A 26,871-nucleotide genomic window follows, 5' to 3' on the forward strand; every position below is an offset into this window, starting at 1 on the left:
ACTTAAACTGTTTACAACTTATTCATCAAGAAGTTTTATAAAACATGTTTACATAATTTTAAAGCGCTACCTTCAGAAAATAAAATTGTCTTTTCGGATTTTACCTGACCCGTTCTTATTTGTTTGATAAAATATGCAACAATGGTTTTCTCTCATTACGAATGTACAAATAACACAACTAGCTAAATATCTAGCAACCTAATTGAATACAACTATTAACAATACTGCGACAGCCGGTAACAAAGATAGGTGCAAAGTGACAATTCAAGTTTGTGACTTATTAGGCATTTTTTATGAAAGGGATCAAATCGCGGGGCGGCCAAACACAACATATTATCTGAGTGCACGTTAGAGTACCTGCCAGTACGTCACTGTGAGTCGACCAATAGGAGAGGAGATCTGAGCGCGCGCACCAATCAGCGCTCAGCTCGTCGCTTCATTCAACTTACGTGGGCGACAGGGAGGGAATTGAGCCTTTATAAGGGGGTAGTCAGCCACCCTGCCGTTGTTTCTGCTGCCAACTTCCAACTCATGGTGAGTACCGATATTAGGTTACTGTATCTGTTTAAAATAAAGAGAACAACAAATCAATTATTCATTTTTTACAATTGTAACCACAAGTATTTCATGTTATGTAAACTATTTAACGTAAACACATTTAGAGGTTAGAATATCTAATTGTGCTACTTTCTAAGTAATTTATTTTATACATATGTATAGTAATTAAATAAATTTCAAATAGCGTTCGTATACATAATAGAACAAATACATTTGTTTGTATTTCCAGTTGAGACATTAATACTTGAAGAACTGTAAAGTATGTATTTATAATTATAAACACATTTACAGTTCAATGTAAAACGAAACAACATTCGCATAGCCGATATAGCCATTCTAGTAGTATTTAAATATTTTACAATTTATTTGTAGTGAAATACGTTTATGTATAATGAGTTAGATAAAAATTTGCTGTAAAAGAAACAAAAATCATACTAATTTACAAGATTTTAAGCTTAAATGAGAAGAATCATGTTGCCGACGTGAATAATCAATAATGTTTGTTTACAAAATATAGTCAATATTATACGAAATTAAAAAATGGAATAGTTTAATACTGTTAATTATTAGAAATATTTAAATTACGTGAATGAAACTGGAACCAAGATTTCCCATTGAGTCTCTGTTAACCTTAAGTGCACATTAATATTTAAATAACGTATTAATTTTAAAATTTATTCATAATGAATATATGTTTATGTATTTTAAGTTGAAGTACATTTATTAATAAATACTATCAAAATCACTTTGGGGAAATTGTTTAATGTTAAATGTTGAACGAGTGGAACCGTTTTACGAGTACTAACCAGGAGATGCAACAGTTAATGAACAGGTGTTATTCAGTTGTAAAGTTAAGAAGATGGTACAAGAAAAACAAGCTATAATTAAAGGTAAGAAAAACATTTTTTATTTATTATAGAATTATGTATTACGTATTGGACAGTGTTTAGAATCCTAGAATATATTCTCTATTGTTTAATACCATATTGTATTATAGCTATTAAACTCGGATATACTGCGTGCATAAATCTATATGAAGTGCTACTCTTACTATCTGCCTGTACCTCGTTCATGGTCCAATCGTATATAATTTTATAAATTTAAAACATAGCTAGGAATATCGTTTAGGAATATGTACAGCGCTTTAAACAAATGCCACTTTATATTTTTATCTCCGTTTAATTTTAGCATCTAACAATATTTACAGACTGGCTTTCATTTTGTTATGTATTAACTTAGACATATTCATATTCTCTTAGGTCTCGTATAATTTATGTGTATTACTTAATCATATTCTTTAAACACTAAATACAAGATGGGAAAGATATAAATCGAATACACCCATTGCATAGAAAACACGTAAATGCGAATAAAAACATAAATTAAAACTAGATACAGTATTAATCTAGTTTAAACAAGCTTACTGTACTTTCTACAGCAATAAATGAAATTCAAATTAATATTATGACTTTAAAACGATTAGTTAAAATAATTTGACGCTTATCTTTAATCTATTTGTACATAAGTCAAACACATAAATTATATATATATATATATATATATATATATATATATATTATACATATATATACATATATATATATATATATATATACATTAAATTGTATAAATGGCAATTGCCTTATTTAATTTCAATAAACGTTGAATCGCAAAAAGTAGACTTGCTCTGCCGGGAGTCGAACCCGGATCTCTCACTTGCCGGGTGAATGTGCTACCAATACACACACACACACACACACACACACACACACACACACACACACACACACACACACACACACACACACACACACACACACACACACACACACACACACACACACACACACACACACACACACACACACACACATATCAAAGATTTGCATTGATAGTTAATATTTCCAAATTTTGCCAAGCAAAGTTCGTTAAACATTTAAAGTAGTACCTATATAATTATTTAACACATTTTTCATAAGCATCTTGGACGTGGTAGTTAACGTCCAAGTTCTTAATTTACGTGACACAAAATTTAAAGAATCAATACCAATATTATTTTAATTTATGTGCATAGAATGTCTATACACAATTTATGGACGGAATCGTTACACAAAGAAAAAAAAGAAAGCATTAGATAATGATTTTAGAAAAATTGAACTCATAACGAAGTTTAGATGTGCGTCAAGGTAAGTTTTCATTTATTAAGTTACTTAAGTGCATGAACTTTATAAACTAATATTGTATGTACATTTGTACCATTTAAAAATATTGAACTTTTTACTCGTAACTTGTTCAACAACTATATTGAAATAAATTATGTGTAAATACGAATGCATGAAAATGTTTATTTTCGATTTAATGGTCTGTTTATTGAACGATACAATACGATTAAGAATTATTTCACTATTTAAAGTATGTGGTTAAATTTCACAGGATATTTAATAAGTAATTTTTTTTACAGCGCAATAGTGTATATTTACCAGGCGACTTCCAGAGTTATACAATACTAGTTATTAGAATTTCCTAGGACAGCGCTCTGGTGGAGGCGGTGCGGTGGAACTTAGCGTGGATTACACGTTATGGTTATAACCTACAGCGCAATAGTGCATTTACCAGGCGACTTCCAGGGTTATACAATACTTGTTATTAGAATTTCCTAGGAAATCGCTCTGCTGGAGGCGACGCGACGGAACTTAGCGTGGATTACACATGTTATGTTTATAACCTACAGCGCAATAGTGCATTTACCAGGCGACTTCCAGGGTTATACAATACTTGTTATTAGAATTTCCTAGGACAGCGCTATGGTGGAGGCGGTGCGGTGGAACTTAGCGTGGATTACACGTTATGGTTATAACCTACAGCGCAATAGTGCATTTACCAGGCGACTTCCAGAGCTATACAATACTAGTTATTAGAATTTCCTAGGACAGCGCTATGGTGGAGGCGGTGCGGTGGAACTTAGCGTGGATTACACGTTATGGTTATAACCTACAGCGCAATAGTGCATTTACCAGGCGACTTCCAGGGTTATACAATACTTGTTATTAGAATTTCCTAGGAAATCGCTCTGCTGGAGGCGACGCGACGGAACTTAGCGTGGATTACACATGTTATGTTTATAACCTACAGCGCAATAGTGCATTTACCAGGCGACTTCCAGGGTTATACAATACTTGTTATTAGAATTTCCTAGGACAGCGCTATGGTGGAGGCGGTGCGGTGGAACTTAGCGTGGATTACACGTTATGGTTATAACCTACAGCGCAATAGTGCATTTACCAGGCGACTTCCAGAGCTATACAATACTAGTTATTAGAATTTCCTAGGAAATCGCTCTGCTGGAGGCGACGCGACGGAACTTAGCGTGGATTACACATGTTATGTTTATAACCTACAGCGCAATAGTGCATTTACCAGGCGACTTCCAGGGTTATACATTACTTGTTATTAGAATTTCCTAGGACAGCGCTGTGGTGGAGGCGGCGCGGCGGAACTTAGTGTGGATTACACATGTTATGTTTATAACCTACAGCGCAATAGTGCATTTAACAGGCGACTTCCAGAGTTATACAATACTTGTTATTAGAATTTCCTAGGACAGCGCTCTGGTGGAGGCGGCGTGGTGGAACTTAGCGTGGATTACACATTTTATGTTTATAACCTACAGCGCAATAGTGCATTTACCAGGCGACTTCCAGAGTTATACAATACTTGTTATTAGAATTTCCTAGGACAGCACTCTGGTGGAGGCGCGACGCGACGGAAATTAGCGTGGATTACACATTTTATGTTTATAACCTACAGCGCAATCGTGCATTTACCAGGCGACTTCCAGAGTTGTACAGTACTTGTTATTAGAACGTATTTTAAAAAAGCTAATTTTATTATTAGCTTTAGTGAAGTATGTTTGTTTTAAAATGGTGGTCCTTTAAAAACATTTTTTTTATTATTAAGTGTTTTCATTGCACCTTAAATCTATTAAAATGATTACAGTTTTATACAACAATTTAAATGTATTACAGGTTAGCTATATAAAAATATTATCGGCCAATCCACATGTCGTCTTTAGCTAATTTCGCTCTCCATATATCATGTGGACAGAATGCCAATCATTTTTTACATCCCCCAAGTATTGTAGGCGAGTCACAAGACTACCCCTGGCCCAGTACACGGTGCAGCTGTGTATTGCAGTGGTATCATCTTCTTTTGCAGGCACGTAAGTCAGTAATTACGTCTGCAACATTAGTGAACACTATTACAGTTAGTCTCAAGAGAGGCAATTAGCTCCTTGAATTTGCAGGTATGCAAAGATACCAGGTGTAATATCGTGACTCGGCTACAGACAGGAGAAAATTGTCTGTAAATCACACAAATGTTTACTAGAAGAGTAACATTGAGTAACAATACATGAAATAAACAAACAGAACCACACTAAACATGGATAAATTGATGCAAAACAAAGAGAGACAAGCATACAACTCAAGCTCACCACTGCTTGAAAGATATGCATTGTGGAACCCTTGATGTAAAGTAAATTAAAGTAAAGATGTCTTTTTACCAGGGCTAAGAAGGGCTAAGAAGTTAGGGCTAAGAAGCCCTCTCTAACACTTAACCTGGGGACCAACGGCTTAAAGGTGACTTCCGAACCACCACCAACGGCCGGGCAGGCGGGCTGCTTGCTTGATCAAGTTATCTTGCGATAACCGTTTTACCCCCTACACTGCGCCATTGGCTGTGGAATCTTTAGGAGGAGTGAACTGTATCAAATAAATGTAAAAATAATTTAAAACGAATATTTTGGTGTGATTAGCACTAATCTTCAATGAGACTGGAAGTGGCGGAGGGTGCACTATGTCCATGAAGCGCGGCTGTAGTGAAGAGATGATGACTAAAAACATTCGCGTTGTAATTAATCGTTCAGTATAAAATGCATATACAAAAACAAAATTTTACTAAGACTTTGATAAGGGTGTGAGCAGTGAGTAAGCATGTTATGTTCATTGGTAGCGGAGCTGGAATCGCCGATTTGAATAGATAAGCCGTTAGAGGCGCTTCTGGTGGGGTTTAAGGAAACTACATTTCGTCTATGTACGCGTCTATAGACCAGTAGGCCTGGTACAGTCGGTCACGTTTTACAAAGTGGTCGAAGAAATTAATAACGTTATTAATTCAATACCCACATGAAAATCTTTAAAATACACTCCACGGCTCTTATGAAGAGCGAAAATTAAAATGTTGAGTACCTTCTTAATAATTGAGTACCAAACTCATATTACCACAAAATTTGGGTCTATTCATTAGTTATACGTACTCTAAACTAAATGTTTCAACACTTATATATGAAACTTATAAAAAGATTCAAATCAGTAAACCAAGTTAAATATTCCATTAAATGAATTCATTATTTGATAAATTCGCCCATTTACTGATAAATGTAACGATTAAGTTTTATTATTTGGATTCCCAATTTTTATGGTTTGTACGAAACAAATAAAGAAGGTATGCTAAAATTACAATTAAGTTAGTTACGTTTCCAAAAACGGTGTTCGAACCGTTGCTCGATAAATCAAGGCTTGAAACAACAAAGATTAGCGGTAAGATAAATCCTCGCTCGCCTTCAGACGTGTATAATTAATTCTTAAGAGCTAGGATGCTCACTTGAGCCACTTTGACGGAAGTTGCCCTTGAGGGAAGTAGTAGTTCTTCATCGTACAAACACTCAGAGTACTTCCTGTCTTTCCCTTTCTTTCGCACACTGCGATTATTTTATTAAAATGCAATAAATCTCATCCAGATACATTTTAGCGTTTATTTTCATAATAATATTCACTAATTAGTAGACCTACTTTTCTAAAGGATATTAAATACCCATATCCTATTTTTATAGATATTGAAGTAAATAGTGTTAATAACACTTTAATAAGTTATTAATATACTGAATTATTGATTGATTAAATAATTATTCAGTTCGCAGGTAATATACGTTGTGCAACTGACAAAACAATTTGACTCACTGATTATAAAAGTACATCGAAAGCCGTTTTGAAATTTCTTGGATTTTTCAGGAAATTTCCACGTGGTCTCCGTAAGCTCTCCGAGCATATAGGATCACTTGTGTCTGGATTCAACTTGAATCTTTTGATAACTACAGATCTATACAAGGGGGAAAATTGGTAAGGCCTTTTTGTATCTTATTGCCTCTAGATGGTTGATATCTATAGAATTTCCGGACCTTTGAAAGTTATTCTACATAAAGTGCTTCCAGTCGATACTATATGGCCTGTATACGATACGAGCGAATAGAAGTTTTAAAGCCCTTTGGCCCTGGAAATTCTGGTATCTTTTCGACAAATGTAAGCGTCTGGCTTTATCAGAGTTTCTGATATTCGAAAATTTGCCGCTTTTGGAAGCTTTCGGCTGCTAGGAAATTGCAGCAATCGAAACGCTTCCAGAATTTCAGCCATTGAGAAAAGGAGAGTTCCTAGTCATAGTTTGAAACCATGAATTCAGAATACATTCATACCACCTGAACTGATCATTGTATACGATTAAAACTCATCCACTTGTCAACCGTAACCTTACAATAACTCTCCTTTTCTATTAAACCTCTAATATCAATTTAAATTTAAATATTACGGCCTGGAATATTACAACACCCAATAACATTCCTCAATTATATTTTTTTAATAAAATAGTTGTTTAAGTTTTATTAACGTGAGTATTAATTAAAAATAACTTGCATAAAATTGTTCCTTAGGAAAACGTTATTGTCTGGATCTCAGACCATTTAGACCAATTACTGCTAATTATTAAAACTTTATCCATAAAACGTTAATGGTAATTCTTTTTGTCAAATTCCACGAATTCATAAAACTGTTGTGGTTGTCGCGTATAGGCGCGTATCTTGTTGGCTTGAAAGCATTTTAGTACTACTCTTAATTAAGAGTAACAAAGTGTGTACAATCTAACACTTTATTATTGTGGTCTAAATCATTCCGGAGAGTAATAGTTTCGAGTTGGACAATTTCAGCTGTGTTCAACTGCACTCCCTTGTCTCAAAGAGCATTTAGTAGCCATCCCCGGTTACCCAGAACCTTAAGTCACTACGTTTGGATAGGCCCAACACGGAATAGAAACCTGTAATATAGTTGTAGAACTTATGCCGATCTATAGTCAATAGTTAATAGTCAAGTATTTATTGGGGAGATAAAAAGTACATTTGTATAGCAAACGTCAAGAATCTAATAATTTTGACACACATGTCACATCGAACTCTCATTTATACATACATTTTGACCCTCACTCTGCTCCATACATAGCCATTTTTTCCCACCTCAATTTGAGAGTAAAGGTCTGTCCCACCTCAGATCTTCATAAAGGTCTGTCAAAACAATATGTATTTTAATAAATACAGAGTAGTGTAAAGTACCTAAAAGGTATTCTTATAATTAAAAAAGCAAACGTTAAGGGTAACAAAAGAGATGTTTATTGTAATCCTCACTCCTCTACCAAAGTCATTAAAATGTTTTAAATTGAACTAGAGTTAAAGCCTGTAGTTGCCTTAATAATTTTGATAAAATGTAGGACAGTTTGAACATACTTTAATTTATTACCTGAATTCTAATAAACAACGATTGAAAAGGTGTTTTGTTCTTTAATCAAGTTTTAATATTTATCACTCAATCAATCAATCAATATTGAATGTATTTTTTGAGAAATCTATTTTTTTGTTTTGGGTTTTTAAAATTATGAGATCCCAACCAAGAATAGGTTTCTTTCAATACAATACAAAACGAAAATAGAAAAAATTCCCTTGCCCACTGGGATCTCTCCCCTAGTGCTTTTGTTACCTTTGCACAGAATTGTGTATCGGAACTTCTTTTATCGCGGAGTGCTCACCACATCTTCGGACTTGTAGTATCTCTCCCCGGCCCTTCCCCCTCAAACCTGCACCTTGCCGTGGTGAGGGGGCTTACAGGCCCACAGGGCTTAACGAAGCAGTCATCCATCAGAGCACTCCGCTCTCCATCCTCAAATAGAACATTACTGACCCGTATCCAAATTATCTGCTACCTATGACGTGTACCACGCCATCAGGTCAATGATAACCACATTGCTACTACACTGTCAATAACTACACTACATCATAAACTCGCTAAATCATATAAAAAAAGTTCTTTAAATTAACTTAACCTTTCTATTTTAATAAATTTGGCACCTAAATATATATACATCGCATTATTCTTCCTACTAAAAAATATTTAATAAAGTATAATTAAATTATGATTTTTTATATCCTCATCTAATCAAAGTAACAAGATATTACGAACCGTACTTTTGTTTATCAGACTGGAAGTACTCTCAAAAAGATCAGAGATTTCTCCCCGCGCGGTAAATATTGTACGGCACGTGTACCACCCCCGGTCATCGCCCTACCCCTTCCACTCGGTCACCTATCTAGAAAGTGCCAAACTGCCTCGAGCAATTCTTTTCTCCTTACTTACTTGACTCTGTTTCTTTTTTAATTTCACCTGACACTTTGTACCGTGCACAATACTTGTCCGTCACTTACACACACTCATATTAAAATTAACACCCTGACCGCAATTTTCACCCAATCAGTGTATGGTGGTAAAATGTCACTAACCCGTTCTCTTCCAGCTTGTGGCAGTTGTCTTATAAAAATTTATAACACAGCTGTCACGTATTAGTAATAAGTTTTATTGAGGGAGGAAGACTGAATTTAATTTTTAAGATTCTATTGTGATACATGACCGTTTATTGTTATATGGTGTCTTAGACATGTGATTAATACGATGTTCTGTTGCAGCACTAATCTTTTCCCTTTTCAGGATATGTTTAATACTTGTTTGCATCATGCAATAAGCGTTGGGTCCCGGGTGGGGTTGAATAAGAATTGTTTTAATCGTTTGAGTGTTTAAGGCAAGGGGTGTCGTCTCGCATCTTGATGACGGACGTGTCCTTGGCCCGGTTGGGCGGCAAGGGGTAGGACCTGTTGCATGAACCAATCGATATTCATATCCTCGTGATTGCAAAGTATTATCTGTAGAATACAGATAATGGGTTCAATCATTTGTATGGGTATCGATTGGTACATTGCTCAGGAGAGGGGAACAGCTTGATTGGTAAGATGGATCTAACTCAAACAGAGTTAATTAAAAGTTAAAAATTAGCACCAGAATAGGAAAGCTCAGGTTATTCATACACAGTAAAGTTACATATAACATAACTTTTTCATACCACACAATGAGTACCTTAAAACACACACATAAGTATTTACCACAACCACAACGCCCACTACATGCAAATGTATCCCCAGTTTTTTATTACACTGTTAGGTGTAGCACAGGTCTATACTACACAACACTTTATTAACTTTTACAAACCCACAGTATACATTAAGTATTTAAACGTATTTCTGCCAGTAAATTAAGTGCTAAAATATAGTGTTAAAAACTTAGCACACAAAATATATCTTAGAACGTTTAAAGTAATATACTGTAATTTTTTATTTCCAATAATGGCGTTAAATAAGTCCAAACTTGATGGAAAATACACATTCATTTGTATTCTAATCACAGCCATGTATGTATGTTCATATTAAACTTCTCGGAATCCTTCTTATTCAAAAACTGTTCATTATATTAGAGCGCGAAAATACGCGTAATATGTAAACTCCAAAACTTAAAGACTTATCTTAAATAATAGGAAAGCTGATGTAATTTTCGTGACGAAAGCTTTGCATTTTCGTGACTCCTGACTCATTTTGTGATACTAGTACGGTGCGTTTTCTGTTAGCACTTTTTAGCATTTTAGCACGCGTAAATTACTTGAATTTTAAACATGTAATATATGCATCAACAAAGGTTTGTGCATAAATCATGTTAATATGTAAAATTAAGTACTCAGACTCTAAACATGACGTTAGAAAAATCGTTCGAAAGTTAAGCATTTTAAAATAAAAATATTTGAGATAAAAATATTGTAAGTGTATAGGATATTCGTGAAACTATTTAAAAAAGAATAATTATTTTTGTAACATTCCAAACTTTTACTGTTGGGCACTCTCAGTTTTACATTACACCTTACGTACACCATCCACACAAAATAGACAGGCAACATCGTTGATCCTGCATACTTGCCTACACTATGTATCTGTTAGCAGGCAAGGCCCGTGCCCAACCCTTACTTGGCCCAACCAGTCTACGGCCGGTACGCCCTCTAGAGACCTGGCAACATCGCTCCAAATCACCGCCCAACGCCCAACCGCCCAACAGCTAGCCCACCACCTTACCTCCGCTTCACTCTGGCTATGTAGTTTTACTGTATCGTCTAGACAGACGCTATTCAACTGTTGCAACCTTTCATCCAATTAGTAGAGCCTTTACCGATAAGACCCCCAGTCTATGTTTAGACCAATTAATTAATAATTGATCTGAATTCGGAAATATCTGTGTGTACTCGAGTCTACTGTTCAAGCTTATCAACAGTGGTTTTCAAGTCGTTGTCACGACTGAAGTTTTCTCTATCACATTTTACTGGCAAAGCCTCTAGATGACGCCTCAATGTCGCTGAGCCGACACCAAGGACAATAATAGGCCCTGAGTACCCGTATATAAGATGATATATTTTTAATATTTCTACATGTTTTTCGAGAGTCTGGCCTCGGCCTAAGGCCGGACTGGTCGAAATCGGCGCTTCCTCACCGCTTTACGTCAACTGACCGACAATACTCCGACAATAACTAGGGTGCAACGCTAGAGTTACATTAGACTTCTGAGTGTGCTTATTCTATACAGTCCGAACTGTAAAGTCAATTTGTGGTCAAGTTACATGTTAGTCTAGCTCCTCAAGCCTTAACTCCGCTCAACGTCTCTGTATGTAACGAGGAAAAGAATCAATAGTTTTAAGGTGTGTTTAAGTACGGTAAGATTTTGTGAGTCCTTCATCACGTTGTTAACGCACATGTGAAATGGTTTATTCTAAACTGTTAGCCCTTGGTAGTTGATTTTTAGCCTAATGAAATGAGCTACCAAGTCATCCCGTAGATAGAGTTCTAATCGATCATATCGTTCACCATATCCCCCGTGTTATTGTAATCGAGACTCGTATACCAGCTGTAAACATTGTAATGGACCCCTTATGTAGTTAGTGGTGAATTTACAATTGCCTATACCTCGTTTCATCTCCGTTCCTTCAATCGACGAGTTGGATTTAGGCCTAAAAATCCAAGTTTCGGGATTGACGGAAGTACTTATTCTCAAGGTCCAGACTGATGTAGGTAAATTTAACTAGAACAGTGTAATAACTTGATTTAAAGTAATATTCTAATACATCATTACGTTTGTAGAAATTCAATTCAATATCGATGAATGGTTAGTTGAAAGTCTATGAAATCTTTTTAATTTCATGGGATCCTTTCAGCGTACTGTATTTTGTTGTAATTAAATGCCAGATGCGTTCATTAAACAATTAGTTTACTCCGTACATCGTTTCTTATAAATTAGAAAGCTCGATTCTTCAAGAATGTTCAATAGATTATCGCAACTCTACATTTTTATCTTAGCACTTGGAAAGTATTACTACGGCATATTATCAGTAAATATTTCAAATTTCTAGGATCTTGATATGGATAGTGATATTTACATTAATTCTCAATGCTTACTGTAATGATATGTTTAGAACCTGCTACTATATTCCTTTTTATCTGTCAGGAAAATAAATATAGGCCTAATATTTATTTTTCTGAATTTATGGGTGCTTTTGATTATCTTTTACTGAATACGTTGTTAGAAATTCTAAGATAGAGAAAAATTTGTATCCATCTCAAACTAATTATTGTGTATACAATCAATTTCTTCCACTTTCTTAGAATTAGTTAAGGTTAGGCTATCAAATGTTCAGGGTACTCTAATATTCTATTTCATCAAAGATTAATTATAAGTTTAAATACTACTATATCAAGAAATGTTTGAATATAAACTATATCAACAAACATAATGAACCATATCAAAGATTATTTTTGTACAAATATTCACCATCATTTTCTTAAAGAGCATATTATGTAAATGATCTGGTGAAAGTTCAAGTGGCAATTAGTGTAATAATATATTTTTATGGTGTAAATTATTCGCTACAAGAAGCAAATTTTCGATCAATACATTGCTTACTGATCATTTACAAATTGGTTTATTCTTTCCATGCTGCTTATAGCTAATGCGCTAAAACTAAGCTATACCAATATATGAGCATTAATTTTTAAAGATGCAAAAATCTTGACTTTTTAAATAATTCATTTGAAATATAGTATCGTTCATATTGAAGATATTTTTAAACATTTTTACATCAGTTGCCAATATTATTTTAACTATGAACAATGATCAAAGGTAATAATGTTTTTATTTATAAAATTTGTTTTAAATAAATACAATTTTGCAGGAGCAAACAGAACACTTTATAGTACATTTACTGTATTCATAATGACTATTAATAATCAATAATTTTGTTGTAACCGGTTTCGTGGCCTAAGAAACCTGTAGGTAGTGTCTATTGATCATTGTTGTGTCTCCATCAGATCATATGGTTCCACTGAGTTACTCTGTAAGATCTATGACACTGACAATAACAAAGTGTAATTTAGAAGAACAATAATGTAAGGACAATAAGTTCTCCCGACAATAAATACGCAGCTGTTGCTGCACCCAATATGTGTATTCATTTTATTATTATTAATGCTGAAATATATTGCATTCAACTCACTCCATTGTTTGATTGACTTGACCTGTACTACTATATCGCGCTGCCGTACTTGTTTTTAGCAGACTTTGTACACTTTTTTTGTTCTCTTAGGACAAGAACCTTAGATATAGCACTCTTCTTTGCGGTTCTTCCGGAATGATAGGATATTCTGGATGGGTAAGGTTCTGGGTAGGGGTCGCCTCTTGTCAAGATCCATCTGGAAGAATTAGGGCACTAATCTATGTTCCCTCAGAGGTAAAGAGAGCCAGCTGTGAACCAGCCTCTCCAGTCTAAGCACACATAAGGTGGTACATCCTTATGTCTAGGCTAGCAAAAATCTTTCACTCTTAGGGAACAAACCCACCAACTCTAGTAGTCTCCCGCAGTAGACTAGACCTGTCGAATTACACTTGCACCACAGAATCTCGACATTTGCGGTTAGTTATGTGCCACTCCAGGATATCCACAAGGTTAGGCAAATTTTAGTGGCACATCGGTTTTTGCTGTGCCCAGTGTCAGTTGAACTGGAAAGTATAAACCAGCCAGAAGCGAACCCTACAGGGATAGAATATCTGGTTTTCTATTATGGAAGCATGAAAAATATTGATTTTTGTCTAAAATTTAAATCATATAGACTAATTGAGCAGATATAAATAAATGTATCAAATTGATTTACAAACACAATTTTTGTTCAGTTTTGAAACAGCTTTGTTATTGATTTTGATAATGTATCCTGTTACAAGGAAGGTGACAATCTATTAAATAAACCAATACAATGGAGTAACTACAGAAATTAGGAATTTAGGAGAGCCAGTTAACAAAATATCCGGGTGTTCACATGAACCAGGTGGTTTAATATTCTTGTCTTGGCTGAAGTTGTGAAAGTTAAACTTAGTAAATTAATACTGGGCTTAATAAATAGCTTTTAAGGTAGTTAGTGACTCTTCAAATACAATGGAGGATGGTCTAACAATTTAAAAATAATGTACATCTAGAGCTATGCTTACGCTCAATTTCCCACCCAACTCCTTGTAGACCATTCTCCATTGGATGTGAAGAGTCAATAACTACTTTAAAAGCTATTTCTTAAGCCCAGTATTCATTTACTAAGTTTAACTTTCACAACTTCAGCCAAGAAAATATACGTATATTTAAACCATTTAGAACAGGACTTACATTGTGAATGTTTTGAACTTTAAACCAACGTAATTTTTTAACGAGTGAACCCTTTGAAATCGGATTGGCATTGAACTCTACTGATAGAGACCTTTAATTTGATGTACTACTCAAACTATCCTCTAAATTAAGATTTCCTTCTGACTCCTTGCGGGTCATCTTTCTGGCATGGTAAAACAACGTTAGTTACTTCAAAAAGTAGATTTATAGGTGCTGTAATGATGCACCAAGTTTTATTGCTTTACCTGTAATCGTTCGGGAATTATCAAGCCTTTTAGGCTTTTTTACACCCTGTATAGTAATCATATAGAGATCTTAAGTAATAAAGTATAACTTAAAGTAATAAGTTAGAATATTTATTGAAAAAAACTTCTTTAACTATAAAATTGGTATCTCCATGGACAGTTACTCGGAGGGGGGAGTGTTACTGGTATACCCCAACTCATCTGCTTAGAATAGTCACTGATAGTTTTCTCTTGCCAACTATAAAAACTTTAGACTGAGTAGTAGGATTATTTACCACAAGATAACAATTACAACCCTTATTTACCTACAAATGTCTACTATAAGGGCTGTCCTCAAAATTAATTTCGTTACAGTTAAGTTAATCAGTAGAACATGTTGCTCCGTAACTTTAACTCGAAAAGAAACCACACAAGTAAAAACGCGTATTCGCGCGTCTTAGTTGAAAGGAAGTTTCAACGTTGCTTAGAGAACAATTTGAAAATATAAAGTTAGTTTAAAACATCGACATTGAATTATATACTCGCCAGTTCGAATTTCCTCCAAAACATCAAACGAAAAAACCCATTCAATGAATTACACAACTGTAGTTATAAATGACGGAGTTAAGGAAAGTCGTTTACAAAATGCTGTGAAGCTCTACAAAAAAACGTTTGTAACTGTAATGAGAAATGTCGAGAAGTGCTTGCTTTATATCCATTACGTAAGTTGTAGCACCACCACAGTGGTTCTTCACCATGCAAAAGAGAAAGTATAAACAGCTCCTATTTGTAATACGCATCATAGAGTTTGAAACCTTGATAAGATTGCAACGAATCCTTAATCATCAAAGGAGCCACCAGAACCAAGATCAAGGTTGAGTGTGACATAATAGATGCTGATACTATTTTACTGCCCTAGAGTATCACCATCAAGTCTAATAAATCGGAAGAGGGCTTTTAGGGCACGAAAATAAACCAATTCTTGAAGGGCAAATCATGGCTATGAAGCATCGGTAAGCTTTCTGTGCATTGGTGTGATGATTGGCAAAATATTCCTCAACTAAATGTACAAAAAGAATAAGATAAGAAGAACAAGAAGAAGTGACGTCCAGTAGTCCGTTGCGTTTGGGTTGGACTCTAATTGAATCAGACGATAAGGCTGTGGACTCATCTGTAGTTGCATGCCAATGATGTCCGGTGTACGGTTGCGTCAAGGTTGGACTCCGAAGCAATCAGACGATAAGGATGAGGAGACATCTGTAGTTGCATGACAATGTTGTCCGGTGTACGTTTGCGTCAAGGTTTTACTCCGAAGCAATCAGACGATAAGGATGAGGAAACATCTGTAGTTGCATGACAATGTTGTCCGGTGTACGTTTGCGTCAAGGTTGGACTCCGAAGCAATCAGACGACAAGGATGAGGAGACATCTGTAGTTGCATGACAATGACGCCCGGTGTACGGTTTGCATCAAGGTTTTACTCCGAAGCAATCAGACGATAAGGATGAGGAAACATCTGTAGTTGCATGACAATGTTGTGTACGTTTGCGTCAAGGTGGACTCCGCCGGGTACTTGCATGACAAGTTGTACGGTTATCGAGGTTTTACTCCGAAGCAATCAGACGATAAGGATGAGGAAACATCTGTAGTTGCATGATAATGTTGTCCGGTGTACGGTTGCGTCAAGCTTGGACTCCGAAGCAATCAGACGACAAGGATAAGGAGACACCTGCAGCTGCACGACAATGACGTCCAGTAGACCGTTGAGTCTAGGTTGGACTCCTAAGCAATCAGACGACAAGGATGAGGAGACCTTCCAGGTCCTGAGCTACAACCTCGACGGATATCTGCATCCAACTGTCCATCTAATATTCCAGATACACTTTTCTCGACAAAGCCCATAAAGAATTGAACAAGACGTTGATTTAGAAACCGAATATCTGTTTAGAAACAAAAACAAGTAAAAAGATTTGAAATGTGTTCTAGTCGACATGATCGTTAACCGTATCTGGTTTTGATGCCACAACTACCTTACGGAACTTCAGTCCTACGGATGTCTACCCGAACTTCTATATTATGTAGAATTGTATGTGTTTATCTAGCGATATGTAAATTTCCCAGCTTCATTTCATCAATAAAATTATATTTTCCCCTTTAAAATGATATTACATTTTTATAAACTAATAATTATCAGGTATTATTAACACAATACGCAATATGTTGTAACCTAACAGTGCTCAAGCGTCCGGAAACTGAAGGACATTTCTCCAATCAATATGAACTTCACTTATATTACGTTTAATTTTGTTTATACAATGTGCTATAGAGTTTAAGTATAATTCAAATAAATTTTAGTAAGTTAATGATAATACAACTGAAACAAAACCACCTTCATTCTCTTGGAAATGCTTTACCACAACATTTTCAACTCGCTTTTTTCTAATTGCACGGATATGTGATTCCATGTAAATTGCTCATTGGAAGATATACTAATGTTTTTATCGCCACTTAATAGTTCTTAAAAACAATTCGGTTGATTTTGATTGATAGTTCTGCTCAGTTTGTGGTAAAACATTTATTAATATCTTCTAAATAACCTGTTGAGTTCTGGTTTTTGTAATCTAATATTTCATCAACGTGAAATATGACATTAATTGTGTTTGCTTTTTAGTATTAATTTGGAGTATGTCACACAATGCATATCTATACAAGGACAAGGAAACTAGTTAATTTTCATTAATCGAATACTATCGTTAAAAATAATATAATACTAAGTCTCTTACATACGAAGACCATCAAACCAGAATTCAATGGGACATATTCATTTCTCATTTCTTTTTCTTCTCAATCTGTATTTTCACATTCTTCATACTCTCTATTCTTTTCCACTTTCTACTTCTCCCCCTTTCCTTGTCAATTAAATCACACCTAGTTACTGATTGAATCTTTCAATTTAACCTTTAAAACCATAAAATAATGATTATTATTTTATATTTTGGACCAATTGCGATTATAAATCCAACTTTCCTAGGTGACGTATTATTTTTAGGAATTTATTTAGTAAAAATTACCCCCATATTCAATTAAAGGTATTTAAAATTTGTTTTGCTTTTCAACTTGGTTCTGCTTTGAAATATATTCTTTCTTTAAACGTTAATTTTAAAACGCCGAGTATATGACATTTAAAATGTACAACTATAGGTTCGGGATATGAAATAAATATATAAACTAAATGAGATTATACAAAGTAAAGTAAAGAGTCTTGTTTTACCATTCGAAGTTAGGGCTAAAAAGCCCACTATAACACTTCATGTGGGAACCAACTGGAACTAGGTGACTTCCGAACCACCAGCCGGGCAGGCGGGCTGCTTGCAAGGACAGGATCGCTCAGCGGTCACCCATCCAAGCAGCAGCCATGCTCGAAATTGCTTGATCTGGTTATCTTACAATAACCGTTGTACCCGCTACACTGCGCCAGCGCAGTAGTAATTATACCGTACCTTTAGTATTAAATTACTTGCAAAAATAAGATAACTAAATAAGTTAGTGGTTCATGGCCACAAATAATACATTTAATAAGTTCTTTTCAAAAATTGTACACCTCAAATCTACCATTACTAAAAATCATCTCTTCTCTCTTCATGGTCAACATTTCTTGTCGTAAGAACCCGCTTTTCTCTTTCACTCTGTTTCTTTCTGTCTTTCATTTTCATAGTTGTTTCTCTCTTTCCCTTCCTCCCCATGACACCTCCTTACGGTCGGTTTTGTTTCAGATGCTGTTGTCCTGTCTGGCGGTGTTGCTGAGCTGTCGGCTGGCCGCCGGGTCGTACCCACTCAAGGGACGCTATGGCCGCTCTATGACAGCTGCCTGGCCTCCACTACCCGTCTACTACCCGCCACGAGCCGCTCGTCCCTTGTACTACCCGGAGAGTGAGTACTACTACCCGCAAGAGGCTTTCTACTACCCGGCAGTGGACAAATACCCGGTATACCAGTCGGTTATACCCAGCTACTACGTGGACCAACAGCGTCCCTACTACTATGGCTATGACGAGGTAGGTCACGTTATCAAAACGCAATACCTCTATTAAATTAGTACGTAGCACCCAGATTCTATGACAAAATTCCCGACTGTATAAAAACATCAAATAGTAAATATTTATTTTTAAAAAGCTTAAAGATTGATTACTATCTTTAGAAAACCTCGAAAGTCTTATGAATATTCAAGTATAAAAAAGATTTGTTTTTGTTCTTTTATGAAAACAGTCCATGACTGTGTAATTTTATTTTATTTCACCAATGTTAATTTAATATAAATGGTACAATAATGTTGAGCGGTTAGAGAATTGATATTATTAGTTTAGCACTGGTATATTTCTTTTTTAGTTATTATGAGCGTATCCAATTTCATTAATGTAATATTTAATGCTAAAATGGAACCTCTAAACAGGCTTAGCCTTCTGAGGTCCTAAATTATCTCGCTAGTAATTAAGAAGTAAATTGTATTTAAACGTCCAGTATTTTATTTGAGAAAGGTAGTATGTTTTGTTTAAACGATAATCGCTTATGGTACCAAGTATTATTTTATTTTAATTACTTTGAGTAATGATTATTTTTGTATCAATAAGTTTTATAAATCACGTTTGCTTCTGTTTGTCTTAAAAAGTTATTATTGTGTGTAAGAGAAAATAAATATTCTTATTCTTGTTTTAAAAATGCATCAAATAAGTTGACCATCTATTTAAAACGTATTAAAAAATACACTGTTTTTCTATGTTTGTGTTCTTTAGACACTCTTTATAATAACAGAAAAAAAGATATTTTATTTGTCTGAAGTAGGAATTAAATTAAATCTCTTTTGTCTGAAGTGTAAAAGTAACTAGGTAGGGATAAGTTTACTCACATTTCGTCCAAATTCATCGAAAGTTCCATAGATTGTACACTATAGATTTGTCTTCAAAATCTCCAGATTTCCGAGCCTGTAGACGACCTGCCGGAGGATATGATGGAGGAAGACGACCGAAGCGACTCCCTGCCGTACGGCCAGGAGAGCTGGGCCTCCGACAGCAACGCCGACGTGAACGCGAGGTTCTTGCAGAATCTGATACTGGCTCAGATGTACAACGACAAGTACGGTAGCGCCGCGGAGTCAGAGGAAGGCGACCGCTGGGTGTACGGAGAGCCTGTCAAGGTGTCCAAGCAGAAGACGATGGCCAAGGAGGACGAGGACGTGAGAGAACTCAAGAGTCTGGTGAGGGGACCGGAGAGAGACCAGAGGAGAGACCGATCAGACAAGAAATCGAGAAAGCAGAAGGAAGACATCTTCGCCGCCCAGACAAAACCCAACAACTGGGATGAATTTAGGTAAGCGGAGATCTTAAACTTATCCCGACGATTCATAAAATTGATTGAAGTTTAAGTTACCTAAACGATTCAATAGTATAATTTAGTTCTGTCGAAGTAGAAACGTCCTTGTAAAATCTGGTTTCCAGGTAACCCCTGCAAATGTATAAAAGCAAAAATGAGAAATTCTACTGTTTTAGAGTAATATATTTGAATAAATTACATTCTAGAGAGGTTTCCCTAAGAAAGAAATTTACCGTCAGCCACACAGCCGAGGAGTTTTAAACAGTGGGTACCTAAAGGGTTAAAATAGCAATCGATACAACTTTCATAGGCAATAAGGACATAAAGAGACTAAATATAGTTTGATATAAATAAATCGATCTTTACACCGTTGACTAACGATGATTTAACCCTCACTTGCTGTGTGATCGCTGGCTATAAACGTGTAAAGCATGTGATGTAAAAATGGATCATCTATTAAATTTTGTTACTTAAATCTTCTACTTCTAACTCCACCAAAAACTAGCCTTGTTAAATTCCTCTATCGATTTCAAGAAAAGCTGGGTTGTGTGCGTTTACATTGCAAATTAGCTCTAGTATCCCTGATACTAACTCGACAACCTTTGCCCGTGATCAGGTCCAGCAATTACAAGAGAAGTAACGATCTGAAGTTCTCGACACGCAAGACGTGGCAGCCTGCGACGACGGTCTCCCCTGCCGTGACCTCCCAGCCACTCCGCGGACAGAAGGAGGTGGTTCTCCCTCGACCCGCTAACCCTGTCCGCACGCCAGACTTCCACCAATTCTCAACTCGTAGCTCGCAACGGGAACCGTCGGTGTTTGACACGATAAAGAAGCTCCTGCACATGGAAGAGCAACTTGATGAGGTATGTGTACTTTTCTTCATCTATGTAGCCTGTACTTCAATAATCAGTTTTACACAGTAAAAGTAGTATGTGTTTAACGCGTAACTTAATCAGGCGCATTAAATAAGTATTCATTTGGCTTGAAAAACAGTATATATACAGAAAGGCTGAGTTGTGTCTTATTTTAGACAGATTATCTTGGTATCTTATCTTCCTTATCAAATCTCATCTTCCTTCTCCATTCTTATCTTCCGTACATAGGAAGTTATCTTGGTTTTTAACATAACGATGATGTATTTTTAATTACGCCTGGTTAGAAGAGAACAAAGCTAAAAATATAAAATATATTATTTGCCACTTTCAACTTTTCCAATACCCTCCTATTTCGTCCTCCACGGAAGGTAAGGGCGGGTGCCGATCAATATCTTCCGATAGGATATTGTCTTTTTACTCATTTCTATTGTGTTAATTTCATTTCCTCAACAGAAGTACAAATAACGCAATTCACTTATGTGACTCACTTTAATTTAGCAGTCATGGCACGACGAGTGCACAAGTGAGAAATTAGAGTAATTAATTTATCACTACGTTGGAGTGATTATTCTTGACGATGATTAGCAGTTCGCAGAAGAGTAGACGGATACAAAATAGCTTGTTTTTCCTCGAAAGTAGGCGGGTGTGGGGTGGGAACCGTATTGATCAGCTGGGTGGTGGGGTGGGGCCATTCATGGCACGTTGACATCAATACTTGGTCTCCAGCCAGCAAACATCTCATTCAAGTGCTGAACTTGTCTGACGTCATGGCGTGGCCCACTAGACCCTCAACCTAAACAATTCACATCTGACCTTTTAAGAATAAACTACATGACGTCAATCCCCATTCTGTAACAAGGACGTGTGCCGAGAGCTCTAGACATCGTTAGAGGACCTTTTTGTTCTCTTAGGACAAGAGCTTAGAGAATTGCACCTTTGAGATGCTTCCGAAATGATAGGATATTTGAGAGATCCATGAGGAAAAATTTAGGTACTAATCTCAAGTCATGTACCCTCTGAAGAAGAGGAAGCCAGATCTGAACCAGCCTCTCCAGTCAAAGCAAGCAGGGGATGGCACACCCTTATATCTAGGCTGGCAAGAACCTTTGATCTTAGGGAACGAACCCCAAAACTCCAACAGTCATCTCTCGCAGTCGACTAGTCCTTTTGAATTACCCGTGAACCCCAGAATCTCGACATTTGCGGCTAGTGATGTGCCGCTTCTGGACATCCATAAGGTTGTCAAGATTTAAGTGACACATCGGTTTTTGCTGTATCCACTGTGGGTTCAACTGGAAGGTATAAACCAGCCAGAGGTGAACCCTCGTGGATAATCAGTGGAGGACCTTTTTGAAACCATATTGAGGTCTATCATCAAGAAATTTCATCGGATTTACTCATCAAAATGCTTTTTCTCAGTACAACCCATTCTTCCCTAACAGTGAATTTCACCATTGCTTTAACATTTCTTTGAATTCGCTCAAAGTGTGTTTCAAATTCATTCACTGAGTTCTACCTAATTGTGTTTATAGCAAAAATAATGTTCGAGATATTGATAAATTTAGATGTATTGTTTATTTTTATTAGATATGTTTATTCGGTCTTTTAATTTTTTTACAAAAATGTATTTATTTCTTCAGGAGGCTGGTGGAAGTCGACTCCAGAAGAGATCCTACATCCCCAGTGAAGAATCACTTGTAGCTCAACTCGGGCGCCTTAAGAAGATGGCCTAAGGATCTTAAGAGCTCCCAGTGACTCACCATCAACAGAGACGAAACTTCTCAACGAATTATAACAAGAAGATTGATTCAAACCCCAAACGATTTGGATAATTAGGATCCCAATAATTAGATTTCCGGAAGGTTCTAAACTGAGATATTATTTGTGTTTCAACAAATGCAAAACATTTCAAGAAAGTAAATAGAGCAAGTAACAAAAGAAACACAGGTTATACGCATGCAATTTTACAATTTTGAACTTTTAACTGCAATTTTATCTGCACTATATACGAGGTGATCAACTCCCACTGACTCAATAATTGTAGTTATATAACTGACTATGATATTACGTCAATATCGTGTTGTAAACTAAACACTTTCAGCCCAAAATTCATAACGCACTGAGCCTTATACTACCTAACTTATATATACAAAATTGTGCTTGGCTAATCGAGTTATACCCAGATTAAAAGCCAAAGGTAGTCAACTCAGAACATAATTTTTCCATTAGGCAATTCCAAAAGGAAATACCTGGTGGTTGTCTCGATCACGCAAAGCGGTGTTGTGATATTTGATTATTGAGGTTTGCTGTTTTTACAATAATAAATGTGCTCTCTTTATTGTTGGAAAATGTGCTGTATTGATAACAATGATTGAAATTGTTTCTCTTAAGGTACTTTGATCACATTTTATATTGTGTGTTCCGGTAGGCACTAATGCTAGTAATCTCGTAATTAATAAATGGAAATGTTAATTAATTTTTATAAATAATTAACCGTAGGAGAAATTTCGCATTTTTCAATTTCAAATCACGTTTGAATCGTTTAAAAAGAATGTTTATATTTTGTGAAGTCTTTTGAAACTATTCTTAGAAACATTCATAGCGATTATAATAAGCCCATATTGTGATATACGTTCCAAATAAATTTTAATTTACACGCCTGTACCATACCAATATTTAGTTTTGTTTAGAAAACAAATGCTCATATAGCCCCATGAAGAACTGTTATGCCATATACTATTATTTAATGTTGTTACTTTCACTTTACCAATATGGTACCTTGTTACTACATAAAACTGAAGTTTATGACTTAGAAATGACTAAAATCCTAAAAAATGTTATTGCCACTCTAACTTCAGTCAATTGTCTTTTGAATGTATATTGTATTGTATATACCACTCTTTGTTCAACCCCTAATAAATAATTTTGTATGCCTTTCAAAGAGCAGTGTATCGATTTGTGATAATTTCTCAGTAGAATAGAGTTGTGTTTCTCAATAGGTTGTTTCGCGGTTGTCTACTTAATGTACAAGTTGAGTGTAGAAGCTTTTCTAGTGGAGGAAGTACCCCTCTTTTTATTAAATACACGGAAAATTAGTAAAATAAATCCAAAATCTAGTTATGTACAAACCTCAAGGAGGCATTTGTGACATTTTAATCTCAGGATTCACGTTTATGTCTAATACATAGAGAGCAACAGTTTGTTGAATAATTTACACAATGATGAGTTTGAGTAATCACAATAAATTTGACTTCTTGAAAAATTGATACTATATTTTCTAAGTGTTTATTGCCTAAATGATGATGACAATACTAGGTTAGTAAGATGTGGAACTTGTACATTATGTAGATCGGGCATGTTCATCGTCCATAGACTAAACTAGACTGGGCTATGGTCGACAGCGGTTGTTACTATAGTACCACTCCCTACTATAGTACATAGGAGAGAGATACTCTGAAGCTCCTGCCAGTTCTAATACTCAGGAGGTTTATGTCTGCTTTGTTCATGATGTGTTTGGTCTTTATTTTCATAACTGTTATTGATTTAAAGTTATCGGCTGGAAATGCAAAACTGACGGGTTGTTCTAAAAAATTTATATAATAATCTGTGTACTATTGAGTATAAATAGAGTATAAAGCAGATGTGGCTGCTGCAAAATGCTAATTTAGTCCAACCACTCTGTATTTTTTGGACTCTTTACGTATAAAATTCTCTAACCCTAAAGTTATAAAATTTTCTGATTTCCTTCCTCCTTTTGGTATTATAAAAGGAGAAAGTTCTAGTAAACATGTTCTAACAACCATCCAGCCGCTAACATGCGTAGTTTTATGCTGTTTTATGTTGGAAATACCATCGACTCCATGTTTGTAACATAAGGTCTGTTATAAAAACATATGTTGGCTCACATTTTCAACACGTGGTGTAAGATTAAAGATGAATTGCACCATGAAGATTTACAAGAGCAAAATAAACCATACACCTGCAATTTACTGAGAAATCTAATTTTTAACAATCTTAATAGTTTTATGTTGGGCGAACATATGTTTGGTTAATGATATTGATATCTGTCAAACTACACGCTGTTTGTATATACTACTCTAAGCCGTTATTTGATATCACGGACCTTCAGTATGTCAGTTTGTGGTGAAGCTTTATTGCGAGAATTTTTTATAAATGTTATTTAACAAGTCGAGATTGAATTTATGTGAAAATGTACAATACATTATATGTATGGTATGGAAATAGCTATTACACAACATACTTGTAAAGGTGTAGAGAAGCAGACGATTACCGTTGTAATATTTTCTTTACTTTTTACAAGAATGTAATGTACAGGATAGTTAGATACAGAAAAATCAACTGTTCTCCAGAATTTGACTATGATTCGAGACATTAAATGTATCTAATTATATACCTAAGTATTTATGTAATTTAAATAATAAATTATACTTCTAAGAACTTCAATCATACTAAGGTATAAGTTTAACAATTATTTTCATTGGTTTTTATTGAATTGCTACAATTTGATGGTTTTTACTAAATAAAATGTAGTATATTTTATAAGTAAGGAAGGTATTGCAACGTAACATATTACGTTATTATAATCAACGATAGTTTTTTTTTGTATGAAAATTCTTTTAAGTTGATGTAAGTGAAAACAGTTCAACATGAATCGTTTCGTAAAAAGCTTCGCCACAAAACTATATTCTAAGAGGCCGTATTTATCTGAAGACTGGTAGATGTCCTATGCTTAGTCACATACCTGCGTGTCAGTTCCTACTATCAGTTGTTATCAGTCCTTCGGTTCTTATCTCTTATCAGTTGCGCCCGACCGTCCACGGGTGCAATCACGTTCTAAAGCTATGGCCTACCTTTTCTTGCTCAACTTTGCGCTAGTTTAGTTCTCTCTTTCGTGCAGGTCCCAAAAGGCCTACAAGTTGTTAGCATTCATTTTAACGTTGTTTTGTTTCCAAATGTTTATTTTCATACCGCCAGCTTATTACAAGAGCTAAATGGCTGTTGCTAGTGCTTGATCTGAGGAAGGGTATGGTTTCGGTGCATGTCAGAAACATTTTCTTCTAAAGGATGGCTTGAGCAGTTGATTGGTGATAGGAAATGACCACATCTCAGGTCATCCTCAGCGGATGTCAGAAAAATTGTCTTCTAAAGGATGGCTTGAGCAGTTGATTGGTGATAGGAAATGACCACATCTCAGGTCATCCTCGGCGGATGTCAGAAAAATTGTCTTCTAAAGGATGGCTTGAGCAGTTGATTGGCGATAGGAAATGACCACATCTCAGGTCATCCTCAGCTGATCTGTAATATTTAATTCGTTAATTAAACTATTTATTAGCCACGACTACTTTGAACAGTTTGGAAAATAGTAAGACAGTACAAAATTACAATGTAATACATCTAGAAGACCAAAAGAAACCATATTCAACGAGTAAAAAACTTGAGCTTTGATTGTAACAAGTATCTAATAAAAAAAAGTCACTTTATCAATTGGATCACGATTAACTAATAAACCATACCACTCTCTTGGATCATAGTTGAAACATAGATAGACCGAATACGTCATTCATATAAAATGTAATTTTTTTTATTCAGATCTATTTTATCTACTAGACTCATGGCTGCTATGTCAGTAGTATTTTTCTAGGACCCCATAGTTGCTAGTTTCGGCGCTTCTATAGAGTTACACACCTATCTAAACATATCCTGTGCTTATATAAGAATATATCGATGTTACTTTTGATATGAAGTTGTTGTAAATAATATTTAACGTATTATATTTTGATAATTAACAAATATAGATTTGTATAAAAAGTAAACTAAAGTGTTGGACCTCAAGATGTATCGTTGTACCAATTCAGTTTATAAAGGAAATAAAAAGTCAATGTAAA

At 35.4% G+C, this 26,871-nt stretch overlaps 1 protein-coding gene across 1 annotated transcript; it reads left to right on the forward strand.

The window, feature by feature from the left end:
• The first annotated feature begins 469 nt into the window (after positions 1–469).
• On the forward strand, positions 470–26,871 carry LOC124356685. Its single transcript, XM_046807827.1, has 5 exons — positions 470–534; positions 18,494–18,775; positions 19,690–20,084; positions 20,704–20,953; positions 22,606–26,871. The coding sequence occupies exons 1-5, from the start codon at positions 532–534 to the stop codon at positions 22,696–22,698; spliced, it is 1,023 nt and encodes a 340-aa protein (XP_046663783.1). The 5' UTR covers positions 470–531; the 3' UTR covers positions 22,699–26,871.

Source organism: Homalodisca vitripennis, chromosome 3, assembly GCF_021130785.1.
Source record: "Homalodisca vitripennis isolate AUS2020 chromosome 3, UT_GWSS_2.1, whole genome shotgun sequence".
Taxonomy (NCBI): Eukaryota; Metazoa; Arthropoda; class Insecta; order Hemiptera; family Cicadellidae; genus Homalodisca; species Homalodisca vitripennis.

Bases quoted from the DNA above. Each gene is read 5' to 3' on its own strand.
- LOC124356685 (XM_046807827.1), top strand. The intron at 20,085-20,703 runs GTAAGCGGAGAT...GCCCGTGATCAG, and splicing joins AACAACTGGGATGAATTTAG to GTCCAGCAATTACAAGAGAA. The intron at 20,954-22,605 runs GTATGTGTACTT...TTATTTCTTCAG, and splicing joins TGGAAGAGCAACTTGATGAG to GAGGCTGGTGGAAGTCGACT.